The 19,377-nt window shown below is 39.2% G+C and overlaps 1 protein-coding gene across 3 annotated transcripts in view; it reads right to left on the reverse strand.

The window, feature by feature from the left end:
• The window catches only part of GPC5 (glypican 5), a 796,885-nt gene that overhangs the window by 638,940 nt on the left and 138,568 nt on the right, over positions 1 to 19,377 (reverse strand). For all 3 annotated transcript variants that reach the window (XM_076362213.1, XM_076362206.1, XM_076362220.1), the window contains exons 4-5: positions 7,233 to 7,366; positions 2,955 to 3,080 (exon numbers count right to left, since the gene is read on the reverse strand). In XM_076362213.1, the coding sequence (XP_076218328.1) occupies positions 2,955 to 3,080; positions 7,233 to 7,366 (260 nt within the window). The remainder of the gene's footprint in view (positions 1 to 2,954; positions 3,081 to 7,232; positions 7,367 to 19,377) is intronic.

The raw sequence follows: 19,377 nt of genomic DNA on the forward strand, positions 1-19,377 counted from the left end.
TCAAGCAGGACCTGCCTCTCATGAATCTGTGCTGGCTAGGCCAGATCCCCTGGTTGTCCCGCTCATGCCTTGTGAGCGCCCTCAAGATGAACCGCTCCATAATCTTCCCCGGCACCGAGGTCAGGCTGACAGGCCTGTAGTTCCCTGTAATTTCCCAGATCCTCCTTCCGGCCCCAATCATCAGGCACAGTCAACACGGGTACACAAAGGGAAAGTCCTGTTTAACTAATCTGATATCCTTCTATGATAAGGTCACCCGCCTAGTGGATGATGGGAAGGTGGTGGATGTATTTTTTCTGGATTTTAGTGTGGCTTTTGATACTGTCCCTCACAGCATCCTTCTGGACAAGTTGTCCAACTGTGGGATGAGCAGGTTCATGGTGCGCTGGGTGAAGAACTGGCTGAACGGCAGGGCTCACAGGGTTGTAGTGAACACGGCTACACCTGGCTGGTGACCGGTCACCAGCGGTGTTCCTCAGGCCTCAATTCTAGGGCCAGTCCTGTTCAATATATTTATCAATGACCTGGATGCAGGAGTTGAATGCACCATCAGCAAGTTTGCTGATGATACCAAACTGGGAGGTGCTGTTGTCTCTTGAGTGATGAGAGGCCTTGTCAGAGGGATCTAGATAGATTGGAGCATTGGGCAATCATCAATGGCATGAAATTTAACAAGTCAAAATGCCAGATTCTGCACGTGGGATGTGCAGAATGCCGGGCACAGGTATGGATTGGGAGAGGAGTAGCTGGAGAGCAGCCCTGCCGAAAGGGATCTGGGGGTGTTGGTTGACAGCAGGCTCAATATGAGTCAGCAGTGGGCCCGGGCAGCCAAGAGGGCAAACCGCACCCTGGGGTGCATCAAACACGGCATAACCAGCCAGTCAAAAGAGGTGATTATCCCGCTGTATTCAGCATTGGTGCACCTCACCTGGAGTACTGTGAGCAGCTCTGGGCCCCACAATTTAAGAAGGATGTGAAGGTCCTCGAATGCGTCCAGAAGAGGGCAACAAAGCTGGTGAAAGGGCTGGAAGGAATGTCCTATGAGGAACGAATGGCTGAGGACTTTGGGCTTGTCTAGTTTGGAGAAAAGGAGGCTGAGGGGCGACCTCATTGCTCTCCACAGCTTCCTGAGGAGGGGAAGTGGAGAGGGAGGTGCTGAGCTCTTCTCCCTGGTATCTAGTGACAGGACCTGTGGGAACGGTTCAAAGCTGCGCCAGGGGAGGTTTAGACTGGGCATTAGGAAGCATTTCTTTACCGAGAGGGTGGTCAAACACTGGAACAGACTTCCTAGAGAGGCGGTCGATGCCCCAGGCCTGTCAGTGTTTAAGAGGCATTTGGACAATGCCCTTAACAACATGCTTTAAATTTCAGTCAGCCCTGAGTTGGTCAGGCAGTTGGACTAGATGATCATTGTAGGTCCCTTCCACTGAAATAGTCTATTCTATTCTATTCTATTCTATTCTATTCTATTCTATTCTATTCTATTCTATTCTAGTATAAACATAGTAATAGTATGATAATATAATGTAATAATAACTAAAATATAATAGTACCATATAATATAACAATATACGTTTGGAAAGATATAACATATTAATAGTAAGGCTATAAGCAGCCAAAAGTAATGATACAAGAATCTTGTTCTTAGGAAATCTGTAATTACAAGATGCTAACTTCAAATTGTTACTGAAACATTTGGTAGGAGTAGTATAATTCATTTGGGGAAGGGCAGCAAAACAAAAGCCAGGAGGTAAAGTTGAGATTAAATCTCAAATATATATATCTAAAGAGAGGACATCTCATCTTGAGAAGATCGTTGAAACCTTAGGACAAAGATTCCCAATGAGACTATCAAGGGAGTCAACCACTCATTGGGCTTTGGTGCTGCCAAAGCATTGGACTACCCAAGAAAATAAAGAAAAGCAGGCCTGTAGCTGTTTGCTGAAAGGGTATCCGTTAAGTTTCCTTAGGTATCATTAATCAATAAATTACAGCTCCTACCTAACCTTTTTACAGATACCTGAAGGTGCAGGCTGTCACTGGTCCTTCTACTTAGTACCAGCTATCTCCCACTTTACTAACTCACCTCACAGCCTTTAGCCACTTTCCTTGATATGACCCTTGATACTACCTACTAATACATGCTGTATTAACAGCATGCTCTTTATAAAAAAAATAATTGCAATGAACCTTTTACTATTTTGGTCTCTGTCATCACAAGGACTTTCTGCTCAGAGAAATACTTGTTTTGGTGATGAGAGCAATAAAGGAAAAACAGAGATCAGCTCTCTGAAAATCCTTCTGACATCCACAAATGCTAGTGTTTTGTAAGCTGTGAAATATATTGATTCCAGAGATAGATACACATCCAGGAGCATAGTGGTTTATTATTATCTCTTCTTTGCCATTGCTGCTGAATGATGTCTCCCAAGCTGCTCCATACATAAAACAATACATGTATTTCACCTTTAAAATGTTTTATCTTCATGTCTTAACCTTTAGCTGTCTCCTGAGAAACCATATATATTAAGAGATTACTTCATTCTTCAGAGCCAGAGAAAGTTTTAAGCAAATAGCTTGAGTCTGTTATCACACACTCTGTATTAAAAGGAGCATTTTATAAAGATCAAGCTCAAACAAAAATCCATGTTCTCTTTCTCCAGTTGTATTTTGTAAATGCCAATCCAGCTTCTTTTCCAGTATATATTTAGGTTCTGTAAATTTGCAGGAGAAATGTCTGAAGAACAGTAGAATTCTTTTTTTCCTTAAAATAGAGATGCAGGGAGATTTTTTTTTACTGTTTACAGGTGAAGCCTGAGAGAACGAAACTCATGCTGATTTGTTTTTCAAACCAACCTTGACACACACCTAGGGAAACAATGTACTTGACTCAAGTTGGAAGCTACTTTAGAGAAACACGAAATACAAAAGAAAAAAGTGAGTCAGAAAGGTACCTTCTTACAACATCTTCTCCGTTCCAACACGGGAGTCCATCAGCAGCTGCCAACTCGATACCGCACAGCTGATCAGCCAGTCCACCGTAAAAGGCTCTGTAGAGCCGGAGGTGGCTGATAAATTCTCTGCACAGGGGAACACGGGAAATAATTGACAGTGTCAATCAATAACATTAAGCAGTACTGCTGTTGTGCGTTTCTACAAGAAGATAAAGAATGCACTTATTCTATTACTCTCTATTGGTTCCAATGATTTTTCTAAATCAATTTGTCAATTTCCTGCTAGATAAGTTTGATTCTCTCAGATACACTTCAGTAGTTTACAAAGCTGATACTCTCATTGGTCAAAGTAAAAAAAAAATTACTTTACTCATGCTCTGGAACAGGAATTATTTTCCTCCAACCTGAAATTTTCTTGCACAGTTGTGATATAGTTTGCAATGTTACACTTGTACAAATATACCAAAAAATGTTCCAAAAAAAAAGCGTAGCAAATAAAAAAGTAGGTGTATATGAGGAAGTCATCTGTTTTTCAAAAGTGCTATCAACTAGTTCCCTACACAGTGTTACAAATACTACAAAGAGCATTTGTTAGAGTTATGGAGCAACTCAAGATTTAGGTAAGATGGGTTTAAGATGTAGGTGTTAAATATTTAGTGGATATTTAAATTACTGTCTGAAAAATGACATCAGCTTTATCATGTGCTGTGCTGGTAGGTTATAAATTACGTATTGCTATTTTAAATAATTGTCAAGATGCCCAGAGCTAATGATAAGTTATTGTACTTAAATCAAAACAAATGAATGACTTTTCAGTTAGTATGTTTTTAACTGGATTGTGATATTTATGTTTATAAATTGCTTGCTTATGTACTGAAAATCTCTTCCTGAGACACCCATTCCTGCTGTGAAAAACTAAAATATTTATTCATTCTGGTTTAGAACATCACATTATACTGAGTTGTCTATGACCCGCAGGCCCAAAGAAAGGCACCAGCAAGTGCTGTACTCATTACTCTGCGAGCCAGCAAGCTGCATTTTACGTTAACTTCTTGTATGGTGTCTGGAGTTGTGAAAAAATGCCAGAAATATTCTATACATTTCCCTGTATTTAGTCAACGTAGGCCTAAAATGGCATAAGGAATTAAATTTTTAAGTATTGTTTACTCCAAATTAAAACAGATAAAACTTGAGTGATTATATACAGTCCGTCATTTAAAAAGCCACATTCTTTCTTGTAATTGTAGGGCAAATATTTTACACAAACCACAGTGATTTAGATTTACTATGCCTATTAAATGTGATATGAGTGACCTACTAAGTCTAAAACTGCAGTTCTGAAAATCTCGGGTGGGGTCAATTTTAACTATGCATCATATAATTGCCTATGCGCACTATATTTTAAATATGTAAATATGATTCATCCACACTCTCCCAGCCATGGATAGTCATATCTTGTATTTCTCCATGCCCAACATTGCATCCAGTGTGCACAGTATGTTTGCAATTTTCCTCCATTTCCCATTGAGTGGGATTGATTTTGATTTTGTCTATGCTTTGGGTTTACATTCTGGATGAAAACTAGTGTTTAGAGAGTCCTCTTATAGTAAATAGTTGGAACTTCTTCTTCTGCACAATCAATCCATGTATAATACAGAAATTTAAATGAATACAGCTACCATAATATCTTGTGACAAACTGCATTCTAACAGAAAGGTCAGTTATTCAGTTTATTAGTAAATACATCCTGAGGCAAAGCTGAAGTTAATACAGAAGTAACAACTGATTTCAGCCCCTGTTGATGTCTGACTAAAGCAGTTAGAAGGGCAGATGGTATGAATGTCAATTTTCACATCATCATCTTCTAGACCAGATAGCATGTAATTATAGGCAGCTGAGCACAAATGTGCAATTACAGTCAGTGGAAGCTGCACATACTTATCTGTTTATTTGGAAATGTTCATTTTTTTTACAGTTTTATTCTCCTTGCTAGAAGCTGTCTGCAATGTTAAGTTCTGGAGGAAAAAGCATTATATACTTTCAAGTTTGTATGTTACTACAGAAGGTTCTGCTTAGAATTTTTTAAACTCATCTGACAATTTTTGGGGTCAGAAGCACAGAGAAATTTCCTTTTCTTCTACCACATAGTACTAGAAAATACCAGCTTAGGTCTGATGATAAAAATAATTTAGGAAAAGTTCAGGCAGAGGCAGTCCAACATGCACTTTGAAATGTAAACTTTCATCTGGAGATGCATTTGAAGAATATTCAGAAATTAGGGAACTCTTAGGAGTCACACATTTAACGAAGTCTTTTTGTTCATCTGTTGTCCCTAAAATAACTGTCATCGAGCAAGTCTACACAGTTTGGGAGAAACCTGTTCTTTTCTGCTAAAGCCTGTGAAAGTTGCTGAGAGCAACCTGCTGCCAGAAGTACATGGGAGGTAAATAAAGTGGAGTTTGACTTGGAGAACAGCACTTCCATAAAAGCAGGCTGTAAGCATCTGCTGAAGTCACTCTTCCATGAGAGGAATTGTTACAGTTGCCACAGGAATATAAAGTGAAATATAAAGCCATTGTGACTAATAAGGAAGGAGGTGAGCCAGGAGGCAGCAAATGAAGATGATATCAACTATGAAGTTGTTAAACTGAAATCTGTGTCAGTGGATCTCAAACTTTCTCCCCCCCTCCCCCTTCTTGGTGTCGTGCCTGTTGCATGCCATGAAGCGTTTCCAGCATCTCAGGCAAGGGGAAGTCATGGGAAAACAACATTGCTTTGTGCTGCCCACTGCCTCTGATGCCCCTTAAGGTTTTTTGGGCAACCTCCCTGAGATCAATCCAGACACCACTTACTTTGAAACATGAAACAATCCTGGATTAAGCGAGATTTTAGAATATGGTTTCATGTTTGCAGAGTGCTAGCAACCAGAAAACATCAAGAACTTGCTTAGCTACACAACACAGAGAAAATGTGTCTGTGTAATGGGTATTGTCTGATGAACTTGTGTGCTGGCTAAAGCAAACTTCTGTTTTCCATCTCTTTCCATTCTCACAATGTTCTCTAAACCCTGTGTGTGTTGGGTTTTTTTTCTCCACTATTTGGAACATGAAGGACCTTGCACTAACAAGAATGGTCTGCCTTTGAAGCTCAGAGGCACTTTTTCTTCTCCAGACATCAGGAGTGAGCAATTATTCCCTGCAATTCTCTCACTTCAGTTTCTTTCTGCGTTGCAAAGTTAAATGAAAGGAAAAAGAGAACAAAGAAAACCTCTCTGTATTTTAGCAAACACTGTGATAGAAATGAAATTTCTGATTTTAACTTTGTACTTGATTTGCATAATAGGGCCTTTAGTCTCAACTGTAATACTATCCTTACTCCTTACAGTGCTATTGCTTCTTACGGTCATTAAAGACTTGATTAATTTGTCTAAAGATAGATTGGCCTTTGAGATGCCCTCAGCTATCCTGGATATCTGCAGAAGGCTGGAATATATGATACAACTTACAGGACGCCTGCACCCTTTTTGGCAGCAGAAGATCAGTTGGGGTACCCGAGGGTATCTTCAAGCGGCACTGAATGTTTGTAGTATGTAGCTCCATAGCTTGAATGCTGTGGAGCTCCTCTCCATAGACTATAATGGCAGCTTAAACACCTAGCTCATATGCAGTTAGGCAAGTTTTACGCTGTGATGCTGAGCCAGGTATAAATCAAACCTCCAAGTCTTTGCAGTCACCTCAATTCACTACATACTGACAAAAGAGTCAGAGAAAAAAATCAGCTGGACTAGCTTGAAAGAGGACTTCAAAATTTAGCCCTAAATGCTTAGTTGTCTCACTTTTCACAGTAGACAGGCATGTAAGAACAGTCATTCATTTTTTTCTGTCGATCAATTTATACAAATACTTCTGATAAAAGTCACAATCACTTCTTGACAGATTTAATAATGCCTGCTGATGTGCAAGTTAAATGTAATTTGAAAATTTAAACATAAAGATAGAGCTAACGTTCATATTCTACCATTGTTATCCACTCTTTTAAATACTTTAAACCACACCAAATGACTCTGGTCATATGTCCATTATTTCAGAAAACAAAATCTAGTCATGAAATTACTCTCTCCAAAATGTAACATTGTGTTGCTGAAATGCTTCATTCTTTGCAGCCTTTATTTATTCTCTAGTAATGCATGCCATTGCATTGAATATAATCTATTCTGTTGTAAAATTAATGGCTTGCTTACTTTATTCTTTCTTTCTGGCTGTAAAACTAATGTCTTACTTTCTTCTGTTGGCGAGGGTTTCTTCATTGTCTCTTGAGAACATCTTCAACCCTTGATTATCTTTGTTCTGATCAAAGGAGCAACCTGGAGACTGCGTAGGCTTCCTTACAGGAGGACCACATACCTTTTTCACCTGAAAGGGAAAAAAGCCACAAGAAGAAGGAAAGAACACATGTAAACAAAAATTATTATGTATCTCTCAATTCAGTTTAAGTGCACTTTAATAAGAAAGAAAGTTTTGTGGACATTAAGCTAAGAAAAGTACCATTAATTATCATATTTCTCAACACTATATCCATAATGAATGCAGTAAACACAAAATTAGTCATTTTATAGTAGAAAAAAAACCCAAATAAAATCACTCCTTTTGAAGGAATACCAGGTGTGTAGGCAAGTCATCACATATATTTTATTGATTGTGGCTTTTTTTCTTCCTGTAAGGAAAGGGTATTGTTATGCAGACAGTAACAGTAACCTCAAGAGAACATGATGTGTGGTGAACAGCAGCACATTTCCATTTTTTCTGTAATATACCCCAATCACATTTTTAATATGCATTGAACTTCCTGATTTCTTTCAGGGTTGATGAATTATTATGGCATGTTCAGCACAGTTACCCAGAGCATATAGTGAACAGTTAGCATGGTGGAAACTTGCATTACAACTTTGCAAGATGTAAATTTAATGATCCAAGATGTAACTTTAATGATTTGGACCACAGATGTTGAAAATATCAAGGGATTTTATATGTCTGGTTTTCTGATCTAGATGTCAATAGATACAAATTCACGTGAACTCTCATTTTCTTCTTTGTAAAATGTGATACTGAGCACTTTCTATGATAGAGGATATCAATTCATGTTCATAGCTCATTATTCTTCCTAGTCACTGAATAAAAATAATTAGGGCCATCCATATTTATTAAATAAGAGATACTTCATGCTGGGGATCACATCAGACAAGATATTAAGCAGACTGAACAGCACATATCTTGTGTAAGCTCGCACGCATGCACTACTGGAAAACTAACACTGTATGTGATTTATGAAAACTCAGTTTCAATAGGTAGTCAACTTTTTTAAAAGAAAAAGGGAGAGAGGAGATTGCTGTTGGCTTTACGACAGGGATGCAATTTTTGAAGCAGAAACATATGCAAAATGCTACCATGAGAAAGAGGAAAGGGTGCACAGGTTATGCAACAAGAATTATTGTTTCCTGTTGCATATTCTTTAAATATAAGAACAAAGAAGGGAAATAAATCTCATGTTTCAAGTTACCATCACACACATTAAAGAGAAAAGTGCAAGTCTTAGGGACCACCTTTCCAGCTAAGAACTGCTGTAGTGTTAGTTAAGAAATACACTTAAAATTTAAAATAAAATGAATGTATCTAATTTTGATGAGTTTCTGTGTTGTTATGCATGGTGTAAGTGGTGATAATGAAAGACTCATTGAATATACTTGTTTAGGCCAGTCAAAAGAAGAAAGAATCAGTATTATTACTACATATGAATGAGCGTTCACCTTATGAATTGAAAGTGAGGGTAAAGTTGAAAGTGAATAGTCCTTTTTGGCTGCAATTCACATGTCTTAATTTAGGCATTCAAGTTACAGTTCAAATCCCCTTCAAATGAGGTACATGAATTTACCTGCAAGGTAATTGCCCCTAGACTAATGCCCTTTAAGAGACTTAATGGGATACACTTCAAACATCACTTGATGTATTCACCTCACCATTTCTTATCAGAGGCAGTGTCTTCTTGGACAGCATCATTTTGTTCTTGTCCTCAAATTCAGTTTCAAACCGCCCTCACGCTTTTTCCACTATTTTCCTCATTAGCTCTTCTCCAGAGCACATTATTCCATGCTCTTCATCAGCTTAACTGGACTCACATTTCCCCCCCTGTAAGTCTCTACGCTCTTTCTAGGCTTCACCCATCCTTGTGCAAGTCTGCCCCTTCCACGCTGCATTTCACCACCCTCTGTAGCAGTTTATCCTGTCAGTCACTCTACACCAATATAATGCAGATCTATCAGAGGCAAAAAATTATTTTGCCCTTTTACTTGTCTCACTGTGCTCATATTCTCTTATGCTCATTGATGTGACACGAAGAGCATTATGCTTATGATCAGCTTTTATGACAAAGCAACTGGTGGTTTGGGTTGCCTCAGTTCCAGCTTGCCATACACTCTTCAACAACTCTTTTGTCTTAACAAGAATAAAAATAAGGGTTTAACAGACAGAGAGAGTCAGATGCAGATGTTTGGGAAGAAGGCTCTGTCTTATGACAGGCATGGGTTAGGTGTGTACGTTGTGGTAGGTCTTAGGTGCCTTACGTATCTGAAAGAGGCACCTTAGCTGTCCAGGCACTCTCAGAGACTGACGGCATGCAGGGTGGGAGCCTGTGGGGGGAGGAGAAACATGGTGGAGACAAGTCACTGGCTAATACAGACCCTGAGCAGATGAGGACCAGTCCTTTGGGTCAGGGGAAAAAAAGAAAGAAAAAAATAAATAAATTGGCTCCAGTTATAGTAAACTGAAAAAAACATATGCATTCAGCTCTGCTAGGAAGGCAGGAGAATCCACAGCTATCTATAGTTCTTGAATTTACAATAAAATCTCATTACATTTTACTCTGACTAAAATTAACAAATAAAGAAAATCAATATTTTTTACAGTCACAGTGGCTTGGAATATGGACGATATTTGTTTTATATTTATTAAACGGTTGCTTCAAAATACTGTCTAATGACCCTTCTCTCTGTTTATTATCTTTGAGTGAATGTTTCAAGAAATGCATCGTGCAATACTGGGAAATTTGCATTCACTGATACATTTAAAAATAAGCCTTAGTTTCAAATATGAAATCTTCCTTAAAAAATTAATCTTGGGTAAAATTTATATATCTAAATACCATAAAAATCCAGTCATTATCTGAAATGTCTTTTTAAGAACTGATTTTTTTTTCCAAAAGCCATTTTTGGAAAATTCTGAAAACAGCATTAGTTAAATGATAAAAAGCGTTTGTACAGCAGCACGTACACCTCTGCCGTTCCCACAAAGAAGTGCATGACAGTAATCATACTGCTGAGAACTCTGTTCTGTTAATGACAGCAACAGCTCTCACAGCTGACAGCTCACCAACCGTTAGCAAAGTCACTTCTTCAGACGTAGTTTCTGCAGGGTGAGCTACTTCAGCATGTACAAGCATGCACAATGATGATGTCATCATCCGTTATCTTTCTCATCTCTCTCATATTTAAACCCCTGGGACCACTGACTGACTGACTGGCTTTGCGTAGTGTGGGTTCTTCTTTTTGTGTTTCGCACGTCACACTTGTATCACTCACCTAGCTGAACCCAATCTGTCTTTTTTTAACTATTCACCAATGGCCGTCACTTTTATGTCATGCTTAAATGATTAACTGTATATGCATGCCAAATGTACTTTTGCCTCCCTCAGTGGCCCAGTCTTCACTGTCACCCAGTTTCGTCAGTAAACTTGTGCACATGAAAAGGTCATATACTCTTTCACCTTGCCGTCAGGTGCCTGTTCTGTCTGTGAGCCAGATAATTTAAAACCAAAACATCAGTATCTCATTTCCCAGTACAGGACTGATGATAGTCTAAAAAATAGATAAATACACTTTCCATAATAATGTCTGCTTTTTTTTTTAATGCATTCTTTAGGTCTCCAGGAACGAGTACACCATCTAAGCATAATGCCACTTAGTTGTATTTCCCGTGTTTTCTGAAGGACTACAACTATATCCATTAGCCACACTGTTTCTTTATTTTTAGCCTTTGGGCTGCAAAATTAACCTTCCAAGTAAAAATTGGTTCAGTGCTACTACTGCCAGTCTTGAGAAACACAGACCGGAATCATAACTTTGAGAGAAGGGGAATGCTCTCACTACACTAATGATCTAACAAATTACCATTTTGCAGCAATATCTGAACAGAATGTATTCTTACTATATTCCAGTTTCACTGAAAGGAAACATTCACTGAATGTTTCCACAAACTGACCATTTTTCTTGGCTTCAAACACCAAAAATATTATTCAGGAGAGAATTAAACATCTCACTGAATTTCAGGAAGAATTAAAGACTGCTATAAAATTTTAAAACACACAAGCCTCAGCGACTTACTAGGGGTTTTTCTGTTGTTTTTTTGGTTTTTTCTTTTGGTCAAATGTTCTTAAATACTGCACAATATTTAAGGGCATAAAAAGAAACCTCAGAAAATTATAAAACTCCTGATTTTCACAGTTCAGACAAACCTATTGTCATTATGCTCAGCATGCTGTTATTATGCACAATTTGTACGCCACAGTATGATGACTGGGTTAATTAAAAGATCTTGTAATAACCATGCAGTTAAATTGCAATTAGTGCCACACATGAACTTTATGGCAGTTTGATTTTGCTTGGTGCAATTCCGTAGAACGCCTGCTTATGGTTACTTACAGTTCGGAAAGCCGGAGCATCGTAACCTTTACATTTACACAGGACCGGACAATGATGTGAGCATCATATCGATGAGGCGGGATACTGTCCTCTGAGTTCATATGCTCAACAGGCGAAATCAGTCACATTCTTTGGCGTTTTTTTCCCACTACAGAAATGGTTCTTTCTGACCTCAGCATTTCCACTGAAATGATTTTACATCAGATGACTGAAGCAAACTGAATGCACAGTCCTGTGGTGCACTTCGAACTAGATATGCCAAGTCGCGGTGATTAACTATGCCATAATCTTTAAACGCTGCCACTGTGCCAGGAATCTTGAGACCCTCTGCTCCGCTTTGGGTCATTGGCTGTAGTGGCGTACACTGGAAAGATGAGCATCTTCTAGTCTTGCAGCGTGTCTGTAGTCTGTTTCACTAGTTCTTACTGCTGCGCACAGAGTAACAGGGAAGAAAACACTTCTCTGGATGCAAAACCTCTTGTGCTTAAGAGTCAGCTCTAGCTGGGAACCAGAACCAGGAGTCTGAAACTTGCTCTTTCTTTTATGTTTAACTGTTTCATGCTTATTTTGGTAAGTTTAGCAAGCACTATAAGTTTTTGATACATATACATCCAGGATTTCCTGTAACTGGGGTATGTGTCAAGTATTCACAAGACTGACACAGTCCCTCAGACCTGTAAGCCATCAGTGTGGCCATGGTCCATGCAGGCATTTAAAACTGCTTTTATTTAATGCATGTTTTAGTTAGTGATTAGTCTGGTGGCTTTCAGTTCTAGCTATCGTATCACAAATTTGTCACCATCCCTTACAGTTAAATCCCCTCAAACACTCATGAGCGAATGGACAGCTGAAGTAATAACTGTAAAACAAAGCTAGAACGAGATGGCAGGGACGGACTGGTTGAAAATACATTTGTTACAAAAAAACCTGTGGTTAAGTGAATTTTATTTTATTTTCCAGGAACACACAAGTGAACACTTCAAGAAACAGATTCGTGATGAGTCACAAACATTTCCAGCAACAGATTACTAATCTAACTACCCAAAATATTCGTCCAGAAAAACAATGCATTAAATGTTTATGAAGTTTCCTTGATTCAGATTTAACCCTTGCAAGTGGATGTGTAATACTTTCAGGTAGATGGCTGTGTGACAGAGGAGAAGATGAAGACCAATACCGCATACTCTTTTTTTGCACCCCATTCTGCCAGTCAGCCTCTGCGAGCAGCACAGGAGAGGATGGCTTCTCTGTCACCAGGCAACACAGGGGTTTGGCACTTTCTGATCATCTAAGCAGGTGAAAATGAAAATTTCTCAAAGTAAGATCAGCTTCTCCTTTTAACTTGTAATAATCTCCAGCTGAGCTCCTGCTGCAGGAGCCAACATATCCACACACGTAGCGCTAGTTTCACTGGTTTGTCTTCTTCTAGTTAAACCACAAGAGGGAGCACCAGCATTTCAGTATTTCCAAGCACTTAAGCAGGCTTTTATCGTTTGCTGCTTGTAACAGTTGCTTATTTAATATCAAACTTCTGTTGCAAAGAAAAATGTATTTTGATATGTGAGAGCGTGCACATGTGCACGGAAGATTAAAGTATTCCCTACTGAGACAAAATTCAGGTTCCTGAAAACAAGGAGAGCAAGCATTTGGTACAACAGGCCACTTTTACTTCAGAACAGGAAAAAGATGTTAATGAGATGATTGTCTTAGGAAAGAGTGGTGGAGTACCACCACTGTTGGCAACACAGGAAAATCATGCAGGAATTGTGTATCATCTCCTTTGTTTTCTTTGTAAATGTTGTGTTCTTTATCTGTGACTAGTTGTCTCTCTTCTTCCACTGTAGCCTCAGGACTCCTGGCAATATGTCTTAGGCATCCAGAACTCTAAGCAAACTCTGGAGTTACAGCGGCAACTTATAATTTTATAAGTTTCATACATAGGTTTAATCATTTTACGGAACTTGCAAGAGAAGTCCAAGACAAGCTGAAGGGGGAAAACATTGTGAACAACAGCCTAGAGAATTAGAGAGTAAAGCTGATACTTAGAATAATGCTTCCACAAATTATTAAACACTCAATTTATAATCATCTGCAAGACAAATCTTAAATGGACTTGCCAAATAATGGTAATTTCAAAGCAATTTTATTCAAAATTGTAATTAAAAGCTCAGGTAATACATGAAAAAGTGTATTTAGAATTTTTGAGTGAAATAGAGTTGGAAGTGGTTTCAAGCTTAAGAAATAACCAGTTCAAAGCAACCTTGTTAAATGTAATAGTTTGCCCCACACCCAACCAGACGGTATTGAGCAAAGATAAATGCAAACTGCAGATATACAAAATGCAGACCCACCAGCAAGGCAGTGGTAGCCTCATCAGAAAAAACAGAGATTACATGTTGCAAAAAAAAGGAAAACCATTTTCTATGATACATAAATAAAAGTACAACTTGGAGATACTGAACTAATTATTCCACTGTTTGGCATTAGCGTGGCATCAGTGCCATTGCTGTACACCTTTTTGGGGAAATCTACAGTCAAGACGGAGGACCAAGGAAGAGACAAAAATGCTAAGAGTTTGCAAACCATTTTTTTTTTAATCAGTGATTTTTTAATACGGTTTTGCAAAAGACTGCTGTCCAAGCTGTTGGATCCTGGGAGCCACAGTCCACAACTTTCATGTGACTGAGACCTGTACCCTCTTCCTACCACTCCATCTACCAAAACCAGTGCTCCAGCCCAAGTTCTTGAGACTGTTCTCCCATCTTGTCAGTTTTTAATTATCTCTGATTTCCTTCATAATTTTGCATGTTCTGATTGTAAAATAAAATCTAATAGACCATTAAATTTGAGTAACTTAATATACTTTTAATTTGTGTCTTCTGGTCTTTAATTACTAAAACCTTAAATGGTTTTAATTCTGCTGCTCCTTTCATGAGGGACGAACACTCGGCAAGTCTGGCAGTAAAAATAGTTTCTCCTTCTGAATGGGGGTGGGAGGGAAGGAAATGATTTTTTTTTTAATGGCTTAATGTCAGGGGAAATCCTAATGTTCTCAGCCAAGTTACCCTGCAGCCAGTATACAGCACTGCCAGTTCAAACTATTCAAAGGCAGTTCAACAAAACTGCTTCTTGTAAGAGGCTGCCAGCTCTCCCGATCCAAGTCTGCTTCAGTGGATGCCAAGGTGTTTCATTTACGTTCAGTGAAAACACTCTGTGGTTCTCTTCTGAAAAGCAATTATATAAAACCGGCAGTAGCCCTTTCCAAAGATCAGCTGCCTGTGTGCCTGTGTGTAGTTAGACTGATTTATCTATGCTCTCTAGTGGTTAAAATTTACTTTATTGCTCCTTACTTCTGTGTGCCCTGCAAGTACAGCTCTGACGTAGAGGGCTAACATTATGCCTTCTTGTCTGATGCAGGCAGAATTGTTCATTAAATCTAAGTCTATCCAGGGTCACCTGGGTAAACCAAAAGAAATTCAGTAGGAAGGTGACTGTCAATGAAAGCAGAAATGGGGGTCTATAACCTTTATCAGGCATGTTACTCACTTAAAACAAAAAACATATTACAACTTACAATACATAAAGAATTTGTGGAAGCAAAACAAGTTGGCTGCGTCAGTATATCTGCATGATGTGTTTACACTTTGTGGGAAGCTGCAATTTATGTTCCAAAATTGTGAAGAGGAGAGCAGTTTTGTAAGTAAGATCTGCAACAAAAGTATGTAAATCAATAAAATCATGCACACTTACAGTAACAGTCACAATGCATTATTTCATTTAGCATAAGACACTGTCAACAACTCTTTAGATAATTGGAGGGTCACCTTTTCATGATAATAAAGAATCAGAAACCATCTGAAAAAAAAGATGAGGGAAAAAACCCACTATGTAGTTAGTCAGCATTTCAGAGAACCGAGGTGTTTCTCCCCCATTCCAAACTACATCTTAGGAGATTAGTGGTTTTGCTTCCTGTATCTGTATATATTAAGTGTTTCAGTGTCTCCTCACACTCTTACTTGAACCTGGACAAACCAGTTTTCCTTGAAGATCTTTTGTGATGTACAAGACAGTCACTTATTCATACATGTTCATATTATTTCAGGGACCAAAATAGTCTGAAAAACTCATTTGCTTCAAAATCTCTGGATTTGCCTTCACAAAGTTTTTCTCTTCCAGTACAAAGGGTTGGTAGTGATTTAAGGGCCAACTGAGACACCAGAAGTCTGCTCAGCTCAGTAACTCTCTTTGAGAACAGTTACTCTGTTTCACAATGAAAAAGGAAAAACAGAGAAAAAAGAAAACACGTATACAGCCTACAGAAAGGATCCTCAGTTGACTTCTTCTTTTACACTTGTTCGTGCCTCTTACTTTGCTTTGGGGAAGGAGTGAAAAGCCTCCTTTCTTCTCTTTCTGCAACTATGAAGAACCAGACTGCAGCATTTTCAGCCTCTTGGAGCACCTTCCTTACCTTCAGTTCAGCTCCCCCGTGGACTCGTTCAGACAAGCCTGCCATGGTGCCAAAGCAGAATTAGACATATAGCATGTTACCTAAAACCAGAACGTGATGGCAGCTGAGACCGCTTACTCCACATTTTTCAGACCTCTGAGTCCCTATGCAGCCAATGGAAAGAGGAAGGCCATTTTGGATCTGTGCATTTTGCCCAAATTTTGCCTAACCTTCTGTTAAAAAAGAGAAAAAAGGGAGGTATATTAAAGATCCTATGCTTTCCTGACAAAACAGATCTCAATCTTAAGAAGGAAGTGCAGCAAACTGAAAGATTTAACAAAAGATTCAAGTCATTTCAAATTGTGAAGTGGATTTGCTCTAAACACATTAAATAGGACTGCATAATGCATGCCATGATATGTTCCTACATTATTTACTTGGCAGTCTATATTGAAGATACCTTATGCAAACCTGCCCTACTCAGCATTGCTTGCCAAAGCTGTGTATGTGTGTTGATAAGTGTGGTGGGTTGACCGTGGCTGGCTGCCAGACCCCCACCCAGCCACTCTCTCATTCCCCCTCCTCAGCAGGACAGGGGGAGAAAATAATATGAAAAAGCTCGTGGGTCAAGATAAAGCCAAGGAGAGCACTCACCAATTATTGTCATGGGCAAAACAGCCTCAACTTGGGGAAGATTAATTTCATTTATTGCCAATTAAAAATAGAGTAGGATGGTGAGAAACAAAGATAAAACTAAAAACACCTTCCCCCTAGCCCCCCCTTCACCCCAGGCTCAACTTCACTTCTTCGTTCCCAACTCCTCTGCCTCCCCTCAGCCCCCCCAAGTGCTGCAGGGGGGACGGGGAATGGGGGTTGTGGCCAGTCCATAACACTTCTGTCTGCCACTCTTTCCTCCCCACACTTTTCCCCTGCTCCCGCATGGGGTTGTCCATGGGCTGCAGTGTGGAGATCTGCTCCACCATGGTCTACTGCGTGGGCTGCAGGGGCACAACCTGCTTCACCGTGGTCTTCTCCATGGGCTGCAGGGGGGATATCTGCTCCGGCGCCTGGAGCACCTCCTCCCCCTCCTCCTTCTCTAGCCTTAGTGTCTGTGGGGCTGTTTCTCTCACTTTTTTTTCTCACTCCTCACTGCCATGCATCATTTTTGCGCTTTCTTAAATATGTTCTCCCTGAGGTACCACCAGCTTGGCTGAGGGGCTCCTCTGTGCCCTGCGCTGGGTCAGCTGGAGCCGGATGGAACCGGCTGTGTCTGGCACGGGGCAGCCCCGGCCTCTCCTCACAGAGGCCGCCCTGCAGCCCCCCGCTGCCAGCACCGGGGCACCTGCACCCCATACAAGAAGTAACTCCATTGTAGGACTTGCAGGGGAGGAACCTGGGCAATTTGGCAAATGAATTAGAAAAGTACTTTTCAGAAAAGTGTGAGACATGAACTTGACACTGGATTTGAACCACTTCTCACCAAAGGTGAGAAATAAGTCTTCTCTCATTTCCATAAATGAAAGGAAAATTGGCCGAAAGAAAAGGAATTGGAAATGATGTATCTTGAAACAGGTACCAAAAGCCGTGCCACCATATACTCAAATGCTGAGAAGCTGAGGATGGCAGCAATTGACTTTATTTAGACAGACATGGTTTCATGGCTTCATGTTCTGCTATTATATTTAAGAAGTTATTGACAGAAAGGAGTGCTTCCAGTGTTTGCCACATATCTGCCAGTGTATCATAAACCTTAAAATAAAGACACTAACAGAATATTAGCAAGTGTATGTCCAGCAGTGTGTATCAATTTTATTTTTTCTTTCCAATTTGTACTTGAGAAGTAATGCCCTGATAAATGAAAGGATCAGATCATACACTAACATATATTTTTCCAAAATGTGTGCATAACTATGGATGTATTATTGCCTCTGCTAATATTCTATGCATAATTTGAAGCCCTTTTTCTACACATTAAACGCAAATAGGCCAATTGCACTGGAAAAGGACACCAATTTTGAGCAGAATTCTGCAGCACAGAGCTTACAACAGGGATTCCAACAATCAAGAGATGCTCCGGGATGTGATTACCACTATTTTTATGTTAAATATTGTAGCAGAGATTTTGTTGTTATTTGGAAAACACTGACTTTAGTTACAAAATCTGTAAAACAGCATGGGCATTTATAGGGTAGTATATAGTGTGTGGTATAGAGGACAAGACTACAGAAATAAGGGTAATACTTCAGGACTCAGTAAGTGCAAGCTACTGAAATATATAGCAAGGATGGATCGAACCAGAAAAGATGGGAAGAGCTGTCAAACCACTAGGTATGTTTAGGTAGGAAGAAAGCCTACTATTTAATGAAAACAACTTTTCATTAGTTACAGACAAGCCATAAACACTTGCTTTGCTGATTTTTGCTTTGTTTTCAAAGTTCTCCATTCTCTTTTCTGATGAACGAAGCCCAGTTTAGCCTCAGAAGAAAACATTTTGACAGCACCAAGGAGCTTTTCCACTTTGAAACAATGGGGAAGTGAAATATAACACTAGAGGAATCTTAATTAGATGGAGGTCATGACTGCAGTACACTTAACTCCATGCTACATTAAAAAAAATAACTGATGTATAAAATATGCCATACTTTATTATACAAGCACCACAGTTTTTCACAGCTACAGCTGGATGCATATCTGTGAATGGAGAGAAATGGAAGGTGATGGTGTTCAACTGTGTGTTAGGTTAGATATCAAACCTTCCTTTAGAACACAATGATACTAGAATACAGACATGTATAAGATGAGGAGTTTAAATCCAGTTACTGTTCAGCAGTTTCCACAAATCAGTTTGTATCGATCTTGTAATTTAAATTCATCAATTTACCAAGTAATTTAAATTCAGCAAAGTAATGATGGCAGAGACATATGCCAAAAGCTTCAGGCAGAACTCCACAATTTTATTCCAAAGTCTGCTTTGCTGAAAATTATGTATTTAATTTTTTACTTTTTTAAAAAAGTATGAAAGAACTATCTGGCATGTTGCTCACTTGGGGTTTGTCTTTTATAAACTGGTAATGGGAATACACACATGCTGAAAGTTAAAGGAGTACAAGGCTGAGTCCAGTTAGATACTTTGGTGATAGGAACAATATAATTAATTTTCCCACAACATCAAATTTAGGTTGTATCTGTGCAGTCTCTAAACCAAGGCTCATCTTCCCTCCACAGTT

This window comes from Aptenodytes patagonicus, chromosome 1 (assembly GCF_965638725.1).
Source record: "Aptenodytes patagonicus chromosome 1, bAptPat1.pri.cur, whole genome shotgun sequence".
Classification (NCBI taxonomy): Eukaryota; Metazoa; Chordata; class Aves; order Sphenisciformes; family Spheniscidae; genus Aptenodytes; species Aptenodytes patagonicus.